Below are 20,516 nucleotides of genomic sequence, written 5' to 3' on the forward strand. Positions count from 1 at the left end.
CAGGTTTACCTGCTAACGAACCATTCATGTGGAGCCTCCTGCTCCCAATTTAACCACAGAGTAAGGATGTTATTCTACATTTATTTTACATTAGAAAAAATAAACCAGCACCATACCATATGTCATTACTAGTACATTTGACTTTGCACAGAAAAATGTGTTTCCTAGCATTGATGAGTGAGTTTCTAATACCAGGGAGCCCACCCTCAGCAGAACCAGGAGTCTGTGTCTTCATCGAGTTCGGTATCAAACTCCTGGAACAAAGGCCTCTTCTGCTGATACGGCGTCCCACCAGGGACAAAATGGACAGTCTGCAAGCTTTACATCCTCCTTCACTACTCTAGGCAGCATGTTCTCTTTCCTATGGGGAATATTTGACCTTTCCTTTAGGTCGCACAGGAACACCTCAGCAAATGTTTTTGTCTGCTGTGCAATCTCTTCAGTTCAAGTCAGGAAGTCACTGCCAAGCCATTCGTAGCAAAACATCAAACACATATACTGTTTATACAGACTAACAGCAGGCTACTGAGGAATAGTTTGGCAGTGCTTTTTAAAAGTTCATTCAAGTCTCTGCAGGATGAACTGAAGTTTGTTTGTTGGTAAACATGTTTGCTCCTTTGATAGGTATGAATAGAGGGAAGAAAATACATGAAATGTTCCATTATATTCAAGGCTGAACAGTTGTTTTTCCACAAAGCAGATAAACTGGAAGAAAAATAACCAGCTCTAACCATTTTAATGTACTTTTATAGCGACCAATGCACACAACAGCAAAAAAACAAACTGTACTTTTTTTGGAGCTCTGTAAATTAAAAATCTTTTTTTTTTTTTTTTTTTAAATGCACAAAAAAACATGAATTAGATGTTTCTTACACCGGGTACATTTCCATGGGCTCAAATGGTCAGCAGGTAAATGTTTATTATCTTTCAACATGGTCCAAATCTCATGGTTTATTCTCTCCAAGCTTAACTAAGAACTAAACATCTTGCCAAGTTAGTTTTACTCCATCATTACAAAAAAAAAAAAAGAAGCGTTCATTGAAGGAACAGTGATGGAGAACGATGTGATGACGACTCTAACGTGTCTTACTTTCAGGACACGCACACCTCTTGTGCTGTGCTCAGCTTGCTGCTATCAGTTTCTGCAGCTTCGGCTGCGGGTGCCGAGCCGCTCTCTACCCTCTCTGGGGCGGAGGTCTGACTGGCCATGGTCCTTCTGAACAGACGGATGCTCATCTGGAGCAGCTCCTGGTCTACTACAGGTGGAGTGGGGTACTGCTTGGTTTGACCCTATTAAAAGAAAACATGTATATTTTATATTTCCTAAAGGTTTACAGCAGTAAAAATTGTGTCGATGGGTATTTAGTCACTTTTTCGTTCTTTAACAGCTGCCGACGGATGGCGAAGTCCCTCCGAGCACAGAGGGCCTTGCAGCAGGGTCCGAGGTTGCTAAGTAGACCGGCCCTCTCCACTCGCCTATTCAGGGCAGCCATATTTAGGGCTCCAAGGTCATGCTCAAACAGCTTGTCAGCATCTGACAGGAGAATTACAACAATATGATGTCAAATCAGGGACAAAAACATGGAGGTATTAGTGTTGATATCCAGGTCCTGTGGATAAGCTAGCCCATATTCACAACACTCAACCGCTGTGCTTCATCCCTTCCAAGACATTAGTGTTTGGTTCTTTTTGTTAACATTAACCAATCTGAGTTAGTTTGAGATAAACTGTCACTGCTCATGGTTGAGGTTATTTCTGTGAGGTATAATCTGGGTGATGTGGGTAAAAAGACAGCCCTAATCATGAACCCTCCACCACCATACTTATGATCTAGGTAAAGTTCCCCCTTCTACCACTTTCTTTTTTTTGACAAATAGGTAACGAAACTAGGAGACCACATCAACAATCGACTTTTTGGTCACTCAAGTTTCTACTTAAACCCTTTAAAGTTATTACCAAACCAAATTCAATTTAAAACTAGCTTTAAAATTAGGTTACAAGGCAATTATGTAGGTTCACTGTGTAATTTTTTAATACCAGACGCCAGGGAATATAAATCTACTATGATCCCTGAGCAGCAGTAATTAAGGGGTGAATTCTTAGAAATAAAGCCAAAATTACCAAAAGTATAAAGAAGTTTTTTTTTTTTTTTTTGCTTTTTGGAGCAATGTAGATTGATTGATTTGTGTTTAATGCATAATTAGTAATAGATGAGGAAGTGTTTGCTTTGGGATGGATTCTTTGTACGTCTAAAACCCTTTCTTTATTGTACATTTTCTTTGCTTGTCTGACTGCTATATTAACCAATATTATGTGCTGAACAAGATCTGCTATTTTCACAACTCTTGTGAGAGATTTTTTTTTATAAGTAGGGCATTAATTCATTAAAAAAAAAGTTTGCTTGAATTCTATAAATCAAAGTTTCTGCACAGCAGCATTCTATACCCAGCAACTGTACCAAGGCAAAAGCTCTCAGTCTGGTAAAGAATCTGGTCGTTATTCAAATTAAAGGTTATAATTGTAAAGTCTGTTTCATGCAGTGCAACATAAATCTGACTAGACTAAAACCTTTTTGAGTTTTAGTGGACTAAAACTGACTAAAAATATCACATATTGTAATGGTATGACTAAAAATAAGTTTTCAGCGACTAAAATAAAGACTAAATCTAAGATGGCTGTCAAAAACAACACCAATGGTCCAAACACACCTTTGGGATCATCCAGCTCTGACTTGCACACCTCTTTGACTTGTTCTAAAAGTTCAGGGCCAGCGAGGCGCTTGGAAATGCCCGCCCTCAACAGGACAGCGCCTGGGGTAAAGCGGAGCAGAGCCGCCCCCGCCGCTCGAGGCTCCGGCTTCTGTTTTGGCATCAAGCTGGACCAATCAACGTCAATCACATCCAGGGGACCTGTAGGGTAGAAGGTAACAAAGGGAAAAACGGTTTGTGAGATTTTGTTTAAGATGAGGAAATTCTAGAAGTGAAAGAAGAAAATTCTGAAGCCATGCCTGTGATTTTCTCCTCCTCCTGCTGATCCTCCTTTTTCTGGCTGTCGGCCAGGATTTCATCCAGCTCATCATCGCTGATGGGTTCATACTCCTCTGCTACAGAAGCAACAGACTGCTCGTCTTCTTTTCCATCATCATCGCCTGAAAGAAATACATTTTTTTAATTTAAAGGCAGATAATGACTTTAAAATGTTTTGATCTTCTCACCATCGATGCTTTCAGCCTTCTCCAGCTCACGCTGATCTCCAGGGAGATGGCTGTTGCTGGATTTTTCTGGTTCTGCTGGACTGAAGGCTTCTCTTGGGAGCAGTGGCTCGAAGTCGCTCCTGTCCTGCCTCATCAGGTCACCTCTTATGTCGCCTCGTGCGTCTCCTCTGCCCGGCGCTCTCGGGTCAGCATGTGGAGGCAGGTCCAACATGGACCTCTCTCGATCCATGCCCCGGTCCCCCCGGCTGTCTCTGTCCCGCTCGCGTTCGTGCTGCTGGATGAGTCCCTCTGGAAGCAGGCGTTCCCGTTCCCTGATGTCCCTCTCGCCTCTGAGGAGGGGTTCCCGAACAGGACGCATCAGGAGGGGCTCCCGCCCCCTGCTGGGCCAGTCTCTCGGCTCCGGCTCCCAGTCTCTCTGCGGTTGAATTGGCTGTTGGAGGTGCAGGGGCGGCTGCTGGTTCTGCTGGGGGCGGAAATCCTTACGTTCTCGCTCTCTGTCCCGTTCAAAAGGCTCCCTTTCTCTCTCCCTCTCTCTACTGTCGTAGGAGCCGGCCCGCGACCTGGACCTGCCCTGCCTCTCTGAATCCGGGGAGCTGCGCCTGGAGCTGTGGCTACGAGAATCCTGGCGGTCGGACGAGGTGCTGCGACTGGGCTCTCCTCTGCGCAGCTGATCGATTCGGGATTTCCTCTCGCCCCCAGGAGGATCGCCCACCATCCCCCTCTCGCGCTCCAGCTCTCTTTCCCTTTCCCGGTCTCGGGAGTGGGAGCCCTGCGGCCTGCCGCGGCGCATGCGTGGACCCTGAGGGTCCTCCAGGCAGGGCGACTCGATGGAAGGAGACCGCGGGCGTCGAGATGATGTCCGGCTCTGGGTGCTCCCCATACTGCTGCTGCGCGCCTGCTCCGGTGGCGGTTTCCGGAGCAGCGGCTGGGACATGAGCGGCTGGGACATGAGCGGCTGTGGCGTCAGAGTTTGAAGCAGCATCGGGGGGTCTGGGGATAAAAGTGGGGCTATAGTGGGAGCATGACCCCGGTCCCTGTCTCTACCCATCCTGTGGCCACCGCCTCTCCTTAGAGGCTCTGACGGAGTCCTCTCAGCAGGAGGCGGAGGAGCCTGCACTTCCGCCGGACACACCCGCTCCGGCTCCTCCTCGTCGGACCAATCGCTGAAATTGTTTGATTTGAAAACGGGGGAGCGCTCTGTGTTTGTCCCATGACGATCAGGCCTCATGGAGGGCGGCGGAGTCCGAGGACCTCTCTTCCTCTTGTTCTGAGGCTGTTGGGCAGACGTCTCCTCCTGAGACACATCAGACTCCCCTCCTGAGGACCTCTTCCTCTTCCGCTCGTGTCCCTTTTTCTTGGCTCCTTTCCTCGGTGAGTGGATAGGAACATCTGAAGACGTGCTGGCAGGAGGCTCCGGATTAAACCTCTCCGCTGCCGGGACCAAAATGTTTCCCCCACTGACATCCTCGTCTTTACGGCCTTTCTTCAAACCCTTCTTCTGTGTCTTTGTCTTCTTTTTGCTTTCCTCGTGTGGCGGAGGACCAGTGGCCTCCCTGCTTTCAGCGCCGACGGGAAGGGCTGCAGGCGGAGGGGGTGGAGTCGATTCTCGCTGGTCTCTACCTCTGCTGCGAGAGTCTGAGGACACGTCTGCGAAGTACTCTCCACGTCTCTCGCCTCCCCTGGCTCGATCTGCACGCGTCTCCGTGTCGTCATTGCGGCTGCGGGCTTCCCGCTTGTCCCCGGCTCCCCTGCGCTCTTCTTCTTTCCAGTAAGCGCCCTTTTCACTAGAAGTGCTGCTACGTTGAGGCGACCGTGACAAGCGATCCTGGGGCCTCACCACTTGGCTAGGCAGGCGATGTTTATCCCCATCTGCACACAAGACACAAAAAATCAGCACCTGAACTTTGAGATGAAGAGAAAAGTAAAAACTACTATAGGAAAAAGATTTATTCATTTAGAAATCGCTACCCGCAAAGAGCACCAACTCTGGGTAACCATGTGTCCATAGCAATCATCAGGACAGCAAGAACAAAGCAATGTTATTCTGTCCCAAGATCACAAATATAAAAGGGGACATTTACCTAAATACAACTCAGAATTTAGCTGTAAGTAAATGCTGCATTCAAGGAGACGGAAAGTTAAGTGAAAGGCAAAATAGGCAAAGGATAATCCCTCCATCTGCAATAAATTATGTGAAATTAGATTTTTAGATAAAACGCTTGCTGGTATTAAGATTTTACTCCAAATAAACTTTGCAGAGAATGAACAAAGGGTGTGTTTGCTTTGTAGCAGCAAATTTAACACGTGTGTGTCCGTTTCAAAAAGGTTTTTCCTACTGTCAGATGGAGGCGGACACACAGGGCTGGGGAGGAGGGGCTGTGGGTGGAGCTTGGGCTGCCCTCGGCCGGTCAGGCGCTCACTTTTGTCCTCACTGCTATTGTAGCCGTCGCTGTCTGCCGGGCTGAAGTCCCGCGTCGTCCGCTTAGGGAGGGGCTGAGGGCTCGGACTGCTCTCCACTCGGAGCCTCTTACGGCTGCACAGAGAAGATATTTACACATATTCAAATAAGGTAATTACCCATGGCTACTTAAGCGTTTTAATAACATTTACTAAGACAAAATACTATAAAAATGGTTAATCTAAAATCATGCTTTTCTATTCATTCAAGACATAACTGTTTACAAATATAAAAGAAGAATGTTGGAATCCATTAGCCACTGCTAGTCAAAATGATTTTATGGTGGTTGGAAATAGGAAACATTAAAATAATGATAATAAATGGAAGTATTATTTAGCCATAAAATGCAATAAATCATATATTTAGGACATTTATTTTAGACATCATTTGCCCTTTTTCCTTTGCTTCTTCATGCATCCTCAAAGATTTTTTATAATTATACAAAAAAATCTTATGTATATATTGTGTTGCTTTTAATCAAAAGTAAAATATACAGTCTCATTGACTATAGACAAACTCAACAAACATGGATAAAATGGATAAATGTGTTTCCGTATTCCGGCCCTCTTCCTATATTTATTAGGCAGACGGATTTAAACAGACAGAACAGAAAGATGGTCGATGCTGACGTGCCTGATTTTGCGGTCGTCTCGAACCGTCCTCTCATCCCTGCTGTCGTCTCTCCTCTCCCGCCTTTCCTCCCTCCCTCTCTCCCGCTCCTCCCACTCCCTCTGTCTCTCCCGTTCCCTCTGCTCCCTCTCTCTCTCCCTTTCCTTTCTTTCCCTCTCCCTCTCCCGCTCCTCCCTCTCTCTCTCCCTTTCCCTCTCCTCCCGCTCCCTCTCACGCTCCCGTTCCTCCCTCTCTCTTTCTCTCTCCCTCTCCCGCTCTCTTTCCCTCTCCCTCTCTCGCTCCCTGGCCCGTTCCCTCTCCGCCTCCCTCTCCTTCTCTCGTTCCTTCTCTCTCTCCCTCTCTCGTTCCTTCTCTTTCTCCCGCTCCCTGTCTCTCTCCCGCTCCCTGTCTCGGTCCCTCTCACGACCCCTGTCGTCCCGCCTGTCCTCTGCTCGGTCCGTCCTCCTCTCCTCCCTCTCAGACTCCTCGGACCTCCTCTGATATCTGTTTGGAGAACCTGAAAAGGTAAAAGGTCCTTTTATAAACAGCTCTTTCATTTTACTAGAGCTTGTAAAGCAGCGGCAGCCGTGTAGACAAAGAATGTACGTGACACCCGCCTCTCTCTCGGTTGTCTCTGTGCTCCCGCTCTCCATGTCCTCCCCTCCTGTCGTAGGAGGAGTCTCTAGCGTGGTCTCGCCTGTCACTCTCATAGCGCTCGCGCTCTGACGCCCTGTCGGAGCTCCTCTCGGCGCCGCTCCTCTCCACGCTTCGGTCCCGGGCCGTGCTGCTCCGTGACTCCCAGTTGTCGTAGCCGCCATCCAATTGGGAATTGCGTGAATTTCTGTTTGAGCCTGGCATACATGATCGTGGAATAAATCCACCTGCGATAAGCCTTTGAAATGCTTTACTGCAGAGTGAGATGAGGCAAACCTTTATCCGATACGTCACTGGCTCGTCCCCTTCCTCTGCTGGTCCTCTCGGTCCTGTCCGCCTTGCTCTCGGTCCTCCCTTCGCTTCTGCCTCCATCGTCCCGTCCATGGCCTCTTCCATAGGCCCTGTCGTCTGAACCTAGCTCCTCCTTCCTGTAGGCGTCACTCCTGTCTCTTTCCTTTTCCCTCCCCCTCTCCTTCTCCCGTTCCCGGCGTTCCAGCGACTCTCGGCTAGAGCGGGTCTCCGCCTTGCACTCTCTCGAGTCCTTCAAGTCCCTGCTGTCTCTGTTATCCCGGGAATCGCGGGTCGCTTCCCTTCCCCTCTCACGAACGTCCCTGCGATCACGGGCCTCTCTGCTCTCCCGATCGTCTCTGGAGGAGACAATCTCGGAGTCGTAGTCGCGATCATCACGTTCCTTCTCTCGCTTGCTCCGGCTCTCTGTTAAGAACAGGATCCAATTAAGGCATTCATGCGTTTAAATAAAGAGCTTTGATAGTTGAGATACACCTGGAAAGCAAAGCTACCATCTCTGTGATCATGTCTGCGCTCTTGAGTTGGCGGGGTCCTTTCCCGCTCTCCGCGGCTCCTCTCTCTCCCCCTGGAGTGGTGCCTGACAGGGCTCGACCTGTTGGACCGTCGATGTGGGGAGGACGCGTCATGAGGGGATCGGGAGCGCCGCGAGTGGGAAGGCGAGGAGGCGGCGATCTGCGACCCGGAGCTTCTGTGGTAGCTGGGGGACGAAGAGCGCCGCCGCCGAGGAGAAGGGGAGTGGCGATGGCCAGAAGACCCGGAGTGGGACGAGGGGGAGTGATGTCGAGAAGGAGTCGGGCTGCGGTGGTGGCGTAGGGGGGAAGGAGACCTGCTGGGACGGAACACCGTCATCGCAGATATTTTAATAATAAATCATCTAAAGTAGCAAGACAAGAAAGAACAGAGAATGTGGGAGCCCACAGGTCCAAACCTTTGAGAGGAGAAGGATAAGGAAGAGGTTTTATGGGAAGACACTTTGGGAGAGGCAGATTTCTTCCTGGCTGGAGGCGAAGCATCCCTGGAGGGAGACACGCTGCCCGAATGATCGTCTGATGTCACCACACGCTTGGCCTTGTGGGAACTGTCTGAACGATCCCTGCAAATAAAATTAATAGGAGAAAATAAAGCATGGAGCAACATTTGAATTAAAACATGAAAATTTACAAAAATAAAACATAAAAAAACAATAAAAGAAACAAACTGTAATATACAAAAGGGGTAAAAAGAAAGCTGTACACCAAATTATGATTGGAAGCATATCTGTCTGTTAAAATGGTCTAGTCAAAGTCCACAACTAGAGCCAACAGAGCACCTGAGTGCATGAGGCAAAAAAAAAAAAAATCACTGCATCTATGTTTTGTTTTAGCTATATTAGGGGGGGAAAAAAAAGAAAAAATGGTTAAACATACAAGAAATCTTAACTACAGCATTAAGTGGTTTAGGACATGTCAATCCTCTTTATGGACCAATTTTTGTTGACTTGTCACATAAACAGAAAACACGGAAATATAACATAAAAAATTCAGACATCTTGAGTTGCAGCTCTCACCTGCGCTTCTCCTTCTTCTCTTTGTGTTTTTCTGTATCTCTGCCCCGATCCTTGCCTTCCTTCTGCTTCTCCTCGGCCTTTTCCTTGTTTTTGTGTTTGCCTTTGTGCTTCTTCCCAACCACAGGAATGTCCAAAGGGACCGGGGGAGGAGGACTAGGCGTGCGCGGCCCTTTCTTCTTGCCATGGCTGCCTTTTGTCGCTCTAATAAGAAAAATAACAAGAATCAATGTCGGTTTCATGCCGCCTTCATCAACTGCAAGGAGGGGAAGGGATTTTCTGTTTCTCAATCATAGCAGCTTACAGGTTATTTTTTTCATTTCATATAAACTGTAAAACTCTCCTACCTGGTTGTTTCTGGCACAGCTACGGCCACTGATGTCTTCTTCTCCTTCTTTCCAGAGCCGGCTCCTTTGGCGGCCCCTTTGTGTTTGGGGGAGCTGCTGGACTTTCTGGAAGTGGGCGACTCTTTAGAGCTTAACAGCTCACCGGACACCTGAGGGGAAGACAGGAGGTCTAACAGGGCCGCGATAACGAGAAAGCAGCGGTTAAATTTCACCGCCAGGTGTTTCTTACCTTTGGCAAACCCGCGCTTCTTGTTTTGGTGGGGGTCTCATCTTTCTTGGCACCATCTTCTCTCTTGTCCAAATTCTCTTGCTCCAGCTGCATCAGCTCTCGTTGAATTTTCTGCCGCTTCATCTCAAGGGATAACTCGTAGTCGTAGTCACCAATATCTGAATCTGAACATTAAAATGCAACTTAAAAGCAAGAAGACAATCTGACAATTCTCAGGACAAGTATAACACACATATACACATAATATCCTTCAGTTTTAATGACTACTATCAACTTTGAATAGAAGTCAATATATCCTAAAGTATTTATTTTAGGCATTTTAGCTGATTTGGATGGATAAATAATAGATGGTTCAAGACACAAACATGTTTATAAAATCTCATTTTCTTAACTTTTCTAGACCTTAAAAAGACTAAAGTAAAATTTCAGACTGTGTGGAAATACTATTTAATCATTATATTTTCAAGCCATAAACTTTTAATTTCCTCACATGAGAAGAATAATCAGCCGTTTTTTATACTCTACTAAAATAAATTGAGATTATTAATAAGAAAAAGTATTCTTCTTTAGAACTGTTAAGATTTCATGTGTGTCCTTTTGTCTTAAGTGCAAATTCTATTTTTCATTCCACCAAGAGTAACATAGCAGAATACTGAACGAAAGAATTTAGACTATAAGAATCTCTTGTTTATTAGCATGTAGTTTAACAGCTCATATAAAATCTGTAAAAAAAAATATATATAAGTGTGTTGATAAATAGATTTAAAAAGCAAAACAAATGAAACAAAAAAATGCAGTTATTCCCAAAAGCTTTTTCAAAAAATTGTTCCAGGATTGTATTTTTTTCCCCCAAATTACAAAACATGTCCTTCTTTTTTTTTAATTTTCATATAAATGACGTTAATATAAAACAATAATATAAAAAAATTCTCAGCACACTAGGGGTGAAAAACAATCAGATTAATCGTGATTAATTGATATTGAAATAACCAACTAATTTAACAATTGATTAATCGTAAGCTGGAGTGTAGACACTAAAACATGCATTTAGCTGACAGAGCAACCCACTAAGAGCAGTAATTGAACAAAAATTTAAATAAATATCATTCAAAAAAATATATTTTGCATTTAAGAAAAAGTAAAGAAAATAAATTTTTTGTCTGTTAATCTGCTCTATTTTGAACTCCTTAAGTGGAAAAGTTTTAGTTTTACCTTTGTTTCATTTTGTAAAAATTCTTCTTTGAGGAATCTTTGGCTATCAGATTAATAATCAATTAATCGAAAAAAGTAATCGACAGATGTTACATTTGCAAAATAATCGTTAGTTGCAGCTCTACAGCACACTCACACAAATTCAAAGTAAATAAAACTGACTGTATTGGTCTTCACCAAAATTTTAAATGAACCACTATTTGTTTGTCAAAGTTGGCACTGCACCTTCACGATTAGTTTCCCACTCAGCCGTCTCTTCTTCGCTGGCCGGGGTACGTTCCTTCGTTATCTTTATGTCCTCCTTCTCTCTGTGTCGCCCTCTAGAGGAATCTCTCTGCTGCAGGAGTATCAACATACAGATCCGTTTATACAGATCTTTTCAAACGGAGGAGACTGGCAAATTTGTAGCTTCATTAGAAGTGTTATTTATCTATTTTAACATTGTGACGTACTCTTACTGTGGGAGATGTTTGCTCGTCTAGGTCTCTCTTCAGGTTTTCCGGGTCAACATCCTTTCTTTTATTCTTCATCCTCTCCCGCAGATCACCTGTGGGCCTCTCGGTTGTCCTGCTCGCACAAACACACAATCAGCGTTCCATTTGTTCTAGACATGAAGAAAAAAACAAACTGATCTGCATTTAATCCTCACCGGCTGAAGGTGAATCCTTTGCTTCGGGGTTGAGTTCCATGTGTATAGCGGCAAGTGTTGCCGTAACTGCAGGTACCAGTCTTCAGCCAATTTCTGCAGTGACTCTGAGAGCACATAAGGGGTTAATCTGATTACCTTAAGGAACTTCTACACAATATGTCTTAATTACACATTTTTCCTAATTAAAAGGAGCAGATGACGTTTTTTAAGGAACTACCACTACATTTTCTTTTGGACTTAAAAGAAAAAAAAAATTAAGCCAATGCTTTAAATAGAAAAAAAGAAAAAAAATCATAGAAAGAAGGATGACTGGATGGATGGATGGATGGATGGATGAATACAATAATGGTAGGATAAATAGAAAAATGGATGGATGGTCAGCCAAATAGATGAGGACAGGTTCTTATCCAGTTTTTGTTAAATATAGCAAAATGCAGAAGTGATACCTAGAGAAGAATGATCATCCCAAACCATAAGACAACTTGTTGACTCCAACTTTTTACAATTTAACAGTCTCATCTTTAGATCTCTGTAGCAAAAGAGAAAAACTGAACAATACGCACATCAGCAGCATTACTACCAGTGCTGGGACCGAGTCTCTCAAACACGCTGGGCCTGCGAGAGGGCGCCGCGGCGGGGTTGGTGGCGCTGCTGGTCGTGGTGCTGCTGCTGCTCCCGCTGTCGGATATAGTTTTTGAATTCTCCACTGTCACCTTCCGCCTGATCTTGGACATTCTGCAGGACTTGAAAAACAAGAAAAAAGAAATATGGTTTAAGTCCACCAAATATTGGAATAGATTGGATTTCTGAAAATTTTTAAGAAAAAAAATATATATATATATATTTTGCATTGTCCATTAAATTATTTTAAAATAAGATGTCTAAGAATTTTCATTAAATACATCATCTGGCAACATGATGCACTTTGTTTTAAGTAGAAGAAATCTTTTATTTCTTGTTGGATTTACAAAACTGCAACATTAACATGTTTGAGCAGTGTGCTTTTCAGTAGAGTTAATAATGCACAGCATATAACCAATTGTGATCAGATCATAATACAGCACTGATTGATAATTGGCCAAATAAAGTTTAATTTAATCAAAGAGAAAACTGAGAAAGGATGTATTAAGCACCACTCTTTCTTCTGATCCCCCATCAGTATTACTGATTCAGTAATCTCAAATCCTAATTTCTAAGCCTTAGCTAGGTTCTACTGCCAATTCATGTCAGTTTGTGTTTATTTAAAACCTTGTAAAACATAAAAGGAAATTCCAGCAATAAATTAAATGCAGACCACTGTAAATAGGACTTTATATTTTAAATAGAAGCAAAGCTCATTCAGCTAGTGACCATTAAAGCAGTTGATACGCAACAGATGCATCGCAAATGTTTTCCTGCTGAAACAAGTCAGCAGAAATGCTGCAAAGCTTAAGATTTTAGAGCCTATTACCAAATAACTACATATCTATAATAATTAGTATTAAACATAAGAAAGCTAGTTTCAGATAACAACCATACAAATGACTAAGGTCTTCAACCAGCTAAAACGGGAGAGTCCAATCAATTAGCGGCTAATGCTAACATTAGCAAGGGCCCTGCAGCAGGATACAAGCTAACACATGCTAATTTATAAAGCAAGTCTCACCCAGGATATTGTTTTGGTGTCGCATCTACTTTAGACCTGTTAGCTGAGTGTGTGCTTATTATTGTGCTTATTATTTCAAATCGAAGCCGGAGAATGCCTTGAGAGGCGTCATGTTGGCGGAGAGCCGCTCGCTACTCGTTCTTCTTCTGTGGTAGAATTGAAGGACTCTCTCTGCTTCCAGCTGAGGCATTACCGCCACCAGTGTCTTTCTCATTACTTTGCTCTAAACTAGGCAACTATTTTCTTTATTTTTTCTTTTTAAAATTGCTACGGAAGATAGGAATGAGGATTTTATTTTATTTCAGTTTAATATGGAAAAAAAGTCAGAATATTTTTTCCCATACTAAACTTAAATAAAATTTAAAAATCAGATACCTTTTTTTCAGTGGCCCTAATCCTCTTAAAAAAAAAACAAAAAAAAAAACGTTTTATTCTATTTCAGTTTAAGTTGAGATTAAAGACAGAATTCTGAGAAAAAAAGTCTGAATTCTGAGAATTAAGTCAGAATTCCAAGATTAAAGTTAGAATTCTGAGGGAAAAATTCCAATATTGAACTGAAATAAAATTTAAAAATCAAGTAACTTTTTAAAAATTATTTTTCAGTGGCCCAAATCGTCTTCTGTACATTGCTTCAAAATGCAAAAGTCGGGTTTAGAGTTGGGGTTAGATTTCAAACATAAATAAATCTTAATAAATATTAATCTTTATCTTAAATAAACTTTATCTGATCTATATTAACCCAATACTTGGTCTGGGATCTGTCTTATAATTCAATCCTGCTTAACAGTGAAGAACTTTTTATTTAAACAAACCTCTAATGTTACTCCTGGTTCAGTGGTATAAGCGTCAAGTGCTGTACCCACTATCTTGAATAAGTAAGAAGTACAAATACTTCTTTACTGTACTTAAGTACACTTTTTAGGTATCTATACTAGATGTATTTGAATGTAAACATTTAAACCCCTTATTTTCTCCTCAGTATTTATGTATTTAAAACCCATTTTGATTTGATTTTGGATCATCCAATATACCAGTAACAATCTGTTACAAAATGGTAAACTGTAAAGATTATGGTATTCAGGCCAAATTATCAATCTGTCAACAGCCATAGTGTGAAATATATGAAATTGTACATACTTATATTCATCTTTACAATTATTTGTTATCACAGAACATACGTTTTAGAGAACAGGTTGTTCAATGCACACATTATTCTATGAAACTTTTTCTTTCCACTTAACTAAAAAAACAACAACAAATCACTAAAAAACTATATGTACATCCAGCTTTTACACTGAAGTGTCCGTGACTGTGTTCTGCCTTTTCCATTACTAAGGAGGCCTTTACAATTACTATTTCAGTTTGGTTCAGTTTATTTTTTTTAGGGCCAATTTACAACACATGTCATTTACGCGCAATTTACAGAGACATAATATTGCTGCAATGAAAAAACAAATTTATTCAGGTTTTTTATGAATTAATTAATAACCTTTTTAAATTTTACTATGAGAGAAGGTTGTTTGGGGATTTTAGCAGCTGCAAGCTGAAGGCCCCTTTGAAAGAAGAAAAAGGCTAAATACACTGTTTGTTTGGTGTGTAATGAGATTAAAATGATGCATATTAAAAGTATTTGATCATCAAACTTCTAGTTTCCCGGAATGTATTAGCTGCCGACTATCATAATGATACCAGTGTCAACTCATGACCCGAATTATGGTTTTGTAGACAAATGCTCCTACCAATATAAAATTAACATGGGTGTTACTATATTGCGAAATGCATCGACAACCAAGGTAGTTTTTTTTTTCTTTTTTTTAAGTGATGCTTTTTTATATTTAAACACTTTAACATAAATGTTTATTGTTTGATTCAATTTCTGTAGTGGATCTGAAGACGCCATACTAGTTGATCAAGGAGCCCAAGTGGGGTCACGACCCTCACTTTGAGATTCAATGATTTAAGTCACTCAAACAGAGTATTTTTGAATAATTTTATTATTTTTCATTAACTCTTAAATGAAAAGTAAACAAAGATCAGCAGTGGCCCCACCACAGGGGGAAAAGCAGACCACCGCCTATGCAGATCCATACTTTCCTCCTCTGGCTAGACAAACATATATACAAAAATAATAATGAGATTGAAGTTGAAAAAAAACTGAAAAAAATCACACTTATTTATTCACCAACTTGTGACTGTAATTTTTCTTTGTTCATTATTGTGCATCAATTTAGATTTTTTCACTACATACACATCAACATTTCTTAACACTTTCTAATGATTCCTCGTATTCAGTGTCATTAATTGACAACATTTAAATATCCAATCAAAGCTGCAGGTCAAACCCTCTCAGACATTTTGAGGGGAACCTGCTGCAGCTTGGGTTTTCTCTATGACCTTCAGAGCGATGGTCTTCAACGCAATAAGAGCTTCATTGCTGGCACCCTGAATATAAGATGGCGGCAGCAGGAAGCCGTAGCGCCCGCGGTCCTGGAGCTCAAACGTAAAGGAGTAATTAATGCCGAGATTATGCGCCCAATCATCAGAGCCACCGGGAGCCAGATCTGCAAAGAGAAAAGGATGAAATAACGTGTCTTCATGAAGTCAAAAGGATATTGCATAAATATTTACATATTGTTTTAGCGCCGGCTCCATATGTGTACACATTCCTGTAGTATCTTCTAATATTCTCTGCAGCTTGTTTGACCATCTCATACTGTGGAAAAAATGAAAAATACACATGAAACTCTGATTTTTGGTACATTTTAGGTAATTTAAGCAGTGCTCACCAGTTCACTGTGATTATCAGCTTCATCCATGGTGCAGGAATAGGGGATGAGGAGCATCTGAGAGTAGGAGTGGATGCTCAAGTAGATCTGAATGATGTCCTTGTTGCTACGCAGGAAGTTGGCAACAGCCTGCGACTCTGGCTCCGACTCAGGGAAGGCGCCGCAGTAGATCTCAGAGCAGGGGTCAGGAGAGGCTCCTTTTGCTGCGGAGAGGATAATCAAACTGTATAAGCCATATTTTGGTCTTTTGTATTTGTAAAACCTCAGAGGGCTTTCTATTCTAGGAACCTACTACACCAGTTGGCGTCAAAGTTTCTGTTTAGATCCACTCCGATGCAGGACGTGCCGTTTGTGGGGGAACGGTTCTTCCTCCACATCCTATCCTGAAATAAAGAGGAGGAAAAACTTTGTGTACAGATATTGAGGCAGTCTCAAAAATGATCAGATTATGCAAAATAAGACGGAACCAGAACTTATTGTAACAAAACGTTTGGCTTTTGTTCCACATGATCCTACTTTTGTCCAGGTGTACTTGTATCCATCTGGGTTCATGACAGGCAGGACGTAGACATCCATGTTGTCCAGGATCTGAGTAATATCTGAGTTCACTTTGTAAAACGACAGCGACTGTAAGAGAAAGAGTAGCTGCTGTTTGATCCCCGAGATGCAAGACAACAACAACAAACAAACAGACTCAGATTAATTTTGTGGGTTGAATATATTCAAATATTCAAAAGTTTCTCTCACATATTGAACGAAAATCAAGCAGAAAGCAGGAGAGATCCACTCTCTGGCATGGATCCCACAGTCGATCCACATGGCTTTCTTATTTGGCCTGTTATTTAGAGACAGCTAAAACAAAGCAGAGCAACATTTGTCCTCAGACTCTATTTAAATAATCAAAGCAGCATCTATAAAACGATTAAGTATGGAATAAAGGCCCTCTGTGCTTGGATAAAAACCTACAGATAGTCTTTAAACAGATCAGACCATTATTTACTCAATTGAACTAAAATAATCTTTTGATCTGAAGCAATATTATAATTATTATTATCATTTATTATTCACCTGAGGAGGAATTATTTACAACAATGTAGTTGTTAGAATATAAATGTAAATTAACATCCATCAATCAGGATAGAGGCAGAAACAGGCATGGCAAGGATGATTTAGAGGAAATCTTTTGCAGTCAGCATGATCCCCTTGCAGCAACAAGGTCCTGGGTTTAAAGCTGAGCTTGTTTTTCTAAGTAGAATTTGCATGTTTGGGGTTCTGTGCACTTAATCTGACATCCTCCAAAAACATTACTAGGTGAGGTCCATCAAATACCTTAATTTACCTTTAGTATGCTGGCAATAATTAAAAATAACTACATAAATAAATAAATAACTACCATAATCATTGAGACATAACATAACTTGATATACAGGTCTTTGCCATTGAGTACAACAAAAATAATCAAGATAAGTTAATTGATTCACTTGATATAAATATATTCTCACTTAAATTTTTAACAGTTGAGATTCATCTCTTTTTTTTCAAATACATTCTCAGTCTATTCAAATATGTTATGATTTTGGCGCTGATGGCTGGCTTGATTGCTCTTTTCACCTGTCTAGCTCTGCCCTGTTCCTCGTCACTCATCACATCAAACTATTCCAGTTTCCTATATAAGCTGCATGTTTCCCAGCCATCAGTGCCAGGTTGGTGTCGAGAGTTCTCCAGCGTTACTATAGTGTGACCTGTTTCTGTATTTGGACCTTTGAGCCTGCCTGCCCCTGTCTGATCTGTTTGCCTGGCCTGTCTTCAGGCCCTGTTGGATTCATCTGTCGACTGAACCTGGATCTGCCTCTTGACTTCGCCCTGTGGATTATCCTGCCTTCATTCATCTCCTTGAATCTGATCTCCTGTCACCCCTGCAGCCTTCTAGGCTTCCATGTCTGGAACTCTCTGACAGCGTCTGCTGCGTCTGTTCAGTAGACTGGCTGGAATCATCCCTGTTCTCTGGGTACGGACAGAACTGTCAAACCAGGTTAGTGATTTTATTTTCAATAAATGGAGCTTTACCTTCAGAGCATAAAGTGGTCTCTTCTGATATGAGGAGCCAATAAGAATAGCTTTAACTGTGGTAGGGTTTTCGTGTGCCGTTCTGTTAATCCACTTATAGATCTACAACAGAGAAATGTTTAATTGTGAACATCAACACTATGATCACTCCTATGTAGAAGACGTCTAACTGTGGGTCTCACATCCTCCAAATTGTGGTATCTTTGGTAAAACGTCGAGCCACTTCTTGGATCCCCAGACTCGTTCCTCATCTGCATTTCTATAATTTCATCTGCATTGGATAGCAACACCCTGCAGTAAAAAACACACAGCAGGTTGCAGGGACCTTAAAGTGACACAAAGAAGGCCTGAAAATGCAGCAGTGCTTCATAAAATGAGGGACGGACTCATGAGTAATGCCGTGTCTCTGCAGCAGGTTCCTGACTGTCTCTGAGCTGTTTGCAGGAACGTACAGGTGGACTTGAGTTAGCTCTTTTATATTGTGAGGTGAAGCTGGCTTCCATAAACCTGTCTAAGGGGAAAAAGACAAAATGAGCAAAGTTAACTTTTGCAGAAAAAATTGTTACCTGCAAGAGACAAATAAATGGTGACAAAGATAATAAATATTCTACCTGATACTGGGTGGACACATTCCTCAAAACTTCCACTTGTTCCTGAGTATTAGGGGTGATTGATAAAACTTGACTGCTAAATAAAATAAAATAAATAAATAAAAAAAGTTACAATTAATAAAACTGGAAATGTTTGATCAGCTCCTCTGTAGGGATACACTTTCAAAATTTCTTCTACCTAACAAATGTCTTAATTCTATTTTTCCTCACACTTCCATTTTTTAAACTATCAACAAAATACAAGTTTATGTTTTAAAGTAAGCTTTTATTTCTTTAGAGCTTATAGATAGCCAAGACATCCTGGTTCTGTCTGGAAAACATTCTTGTTACCATCTATCTATCTATCTATCTATCTATCTATCTATCTATCTATCTATCTATCTATCTATCTATCTATCTATCTATCTATCTATCTATCTATCTATCTATCTATCTTATTTCTTAATAAACTGAATAAAAACCTATAAGAGGTACAAAAACATATGTTTTCTTTTTTTACATTATTTGGGATTGTTTAAAATTCAAGCGATAGAATTTATCAGCATGAAATTGCATACATTTATTTCAACCAGCCAAACATTTTGAAAACGATTAGTTTTATTTGTCTTTCACTCTTTTTCAAATTTGAACAGAATCAGCACAGTTTTAGTTTGATAAGGTGAGATTTTAGGAGGGAGAGTAAAAGACCTGCAGGTCTTAAATCTAATTAAAATTAGATTTAATTTATATTTAAACTCTAACACTGTCCGTCCGTCCGTCAATCTATCTATTCATTATCCACCAATGAAGAAAACAGGAAATTATGATGAACCTTCAAGGAACAGCTGATGTAACAAAACCAATCCAAGAGGGCATAAATAATTCATCCAGGAGGTCAAAGAAGAACCCCGGAGAACATCTAAAGCTGTGATTTCATAATACAAAAAAAGAACACAGCACCCAATAGACATTCCTGTTTAAACCATTGACATTTGAGGAAATTAATGTAGTAAAAGCAGGCATGATGGTAGTAGTATGATGGTCTGCAATAACAAATAACGTTCATAAAGTTCAATGTGAGGTTATCAGCTTTGACCTTAAGCTCAAGTGTACTTTAGCACTGTTGTGCAGCAGGACAATGATCTAAAGCGCTCCAGCAAGACGGTTTAGGACCAGCTTAAAAAACAGATAAAGAAGGTTTTAGAATGACTTTATCAAAGTGTGGATATAAGACCAAATGTGAATCTGTGATAAAACCTTTAAAGAGGCCGATCATAGTAGATAAACTACATGTTGGCTGAAAATACAAAAAGTAAAGAAGGGTGGGGCTAGAATTCTTTTGGTTGGGATAGCTTTTCATTTCTTAATCATAAAGAAATTCTCATTTGAAAAATTTGTAATTGGAAAATACTTTTTTTATAGTATTGTATATGACACAGCGTGGCTTCACATGTTTACATAAGTGTGCTATTTCTGTTGTCTGACAAAGTCTGTTTTTCCCTTCAGCCCTTTAAGAGAAAAATGCAGCACATTTCAAATGGAATTAAAATAAGGCCCTTTACCTTGTTTCTGTGCAGTGCCCCGTTTTCAGAAGCAGTTCAAAATAAAAAATAAAAAATAACACCCAAAGAGTCGCCATTATGTCACGATCCACACTGAAAATGTCCAAACCCTGAAAACATCCAAACTGTGGGGGTAGATACAAAGGTATTGATTTGAAGCTGTGTTTATTTAAGAAAACTCTTCCTTTCAGAAAACATGCTGATATCAACAGAGGCCTTATTATTTGGTCACTTATTTGGTCACTTATCTCTTCAACAAGCCATTTAATATTGGATAATCAAAATATGTGTAAAATATTTCTTTAACCAGTTAAATCCTAAAACTTCAACGCTGTTGGATATATGAGCTACAATGTGAAAATGTACAGTCCTCCACCGCTGAGATGTTTTAAATGCCAAAAAAACTAGTCATATGGGAGCTGTGTGTAAAGGAAAACAATAATGTTTAAGGTGTGCTGGAAAGCATGATCATGGAAAATGTGGGAAAGAAGTAAAAATGAAATGCTGTGACTGTGGTGAGGAACATATTGATGCATATCATGGATGTGAAGTGAGCAAAAGATCTGAAAGTATAAAAAAAAATGAAATTAGAGTTCGGAATAATTTATGCTGAAGCTACAAAAAGAATCCCATCCCAGTCAG

The 20,516-nt window shown here is 41.2% G+C and overlaps 2 protein-coding genes across 5 annotated transcripts; both read right to left on the reverse strand.

Annotated features, from left to right (window-relative positions):
• Positions 1-61: 61 nt before the first annotated feature.
• zc3h13 (zinc finger CCCH-type containing 13) lies at positions 62-12,927 on the reverse strand. Of its 4 annotated transcripts, none has more exons than XM_038279071.1 (19): positions 12,870-12,927; positions 11,788-11,967; positions 11,225-11,328; positions 11,034-11,142; positions 10,801-10,912; positions 9,364-9,527; positions 9,135-9,283; positions 8,791-8,991; positions 8,173-8,337; positions 7,736-8,073; positions 7,212-7,649; positions 6,899-7,132; positions 6,306-6,798; positions 5,551-5,747; positions 3,215-5,083; positions 3,008-3,148; positions 2,709-2,909; positions 1,371-1,534; positions 62-1,290 (listed from the first exon to the last, which is right to left on the reverse strand). In XM_038279071.1, the coding sequence occupies exons 2-19, from the start codon at positions 11,956-11,958 to the stop codon at positions 1,093-1,095; spliced, it is 5,448 nt and encodes a 1,815-aa protein (XP_038134999.1). In that variant the 5' UTR covers positions 11,959-11,967; positions 12,870-12,927; the 3' UTR covers positions 62-1,092. The 4 variants fall into 4 exon arrangements, with proteins under 4 accessions (XP_038134999.1, XP_038134924.1, XP_038135067.1 ...); XM_038278996.1 differs by having other exon boundaries at positions 7,736-8,070; positions 11,028-11,142; XM_038279139.1 differs by having other exon boundaries at positions 5,635-5,747; positions 11,028-11,142.
• A 2,099-nt stretch (positions 12,928-15,026) lies between these two features.
• On the reverse strand, positions 15,027-19,997 carry cpb2 (carboxypeptidase B2 (plasma)). Its single transcript, XM_038290399.1, has 11 exons — positions 19,875-19,997; positions 18,334-18,409; positions 18,109-18,233; positions 17,905-18,013; positions 17,723-17,824; positions 16,403-16,507; positions 16,172-16,282; positions 15,948-16,038; positions 15,656-15,858; positions 15,498-15,582; positions 15,027-15,430 (listed from the first exon to the last, which is right to left on the reverse strand). The coding sequence occupies exons 1-11, from the start codon at positions 19,949-19,951 to the stop codon at positions 15,216-15,218; spliced, it is 1,299 nt and encodes a 432-aa protein (XP_038146327.1). The 5' UTR covers positions 19,952-19,997; the 3' UTR covers positions 15,027-15,215.
• Between the last annotated feature and the right edge of the window lie 519 nt (positions 19,998-20,516).

Source organism: Cyprinodon tularosa, unplaced genomic scaffold, assembly GCF_016077235.1.
Source record: "Cyprinodon tularosa strain WSP-4 unplaced genomic scaffold, ASM1607723v1 ctg1, whole genome shotgun sequence".
In the NCBI taxonomy this organism is placed as follows: Eukaryota; Metazoa; Chordata; class Actinopteri; order Cyprinodontiformes; family Cyprinodontidae; genus Cyprinodon; species Cyprinodon tularosa.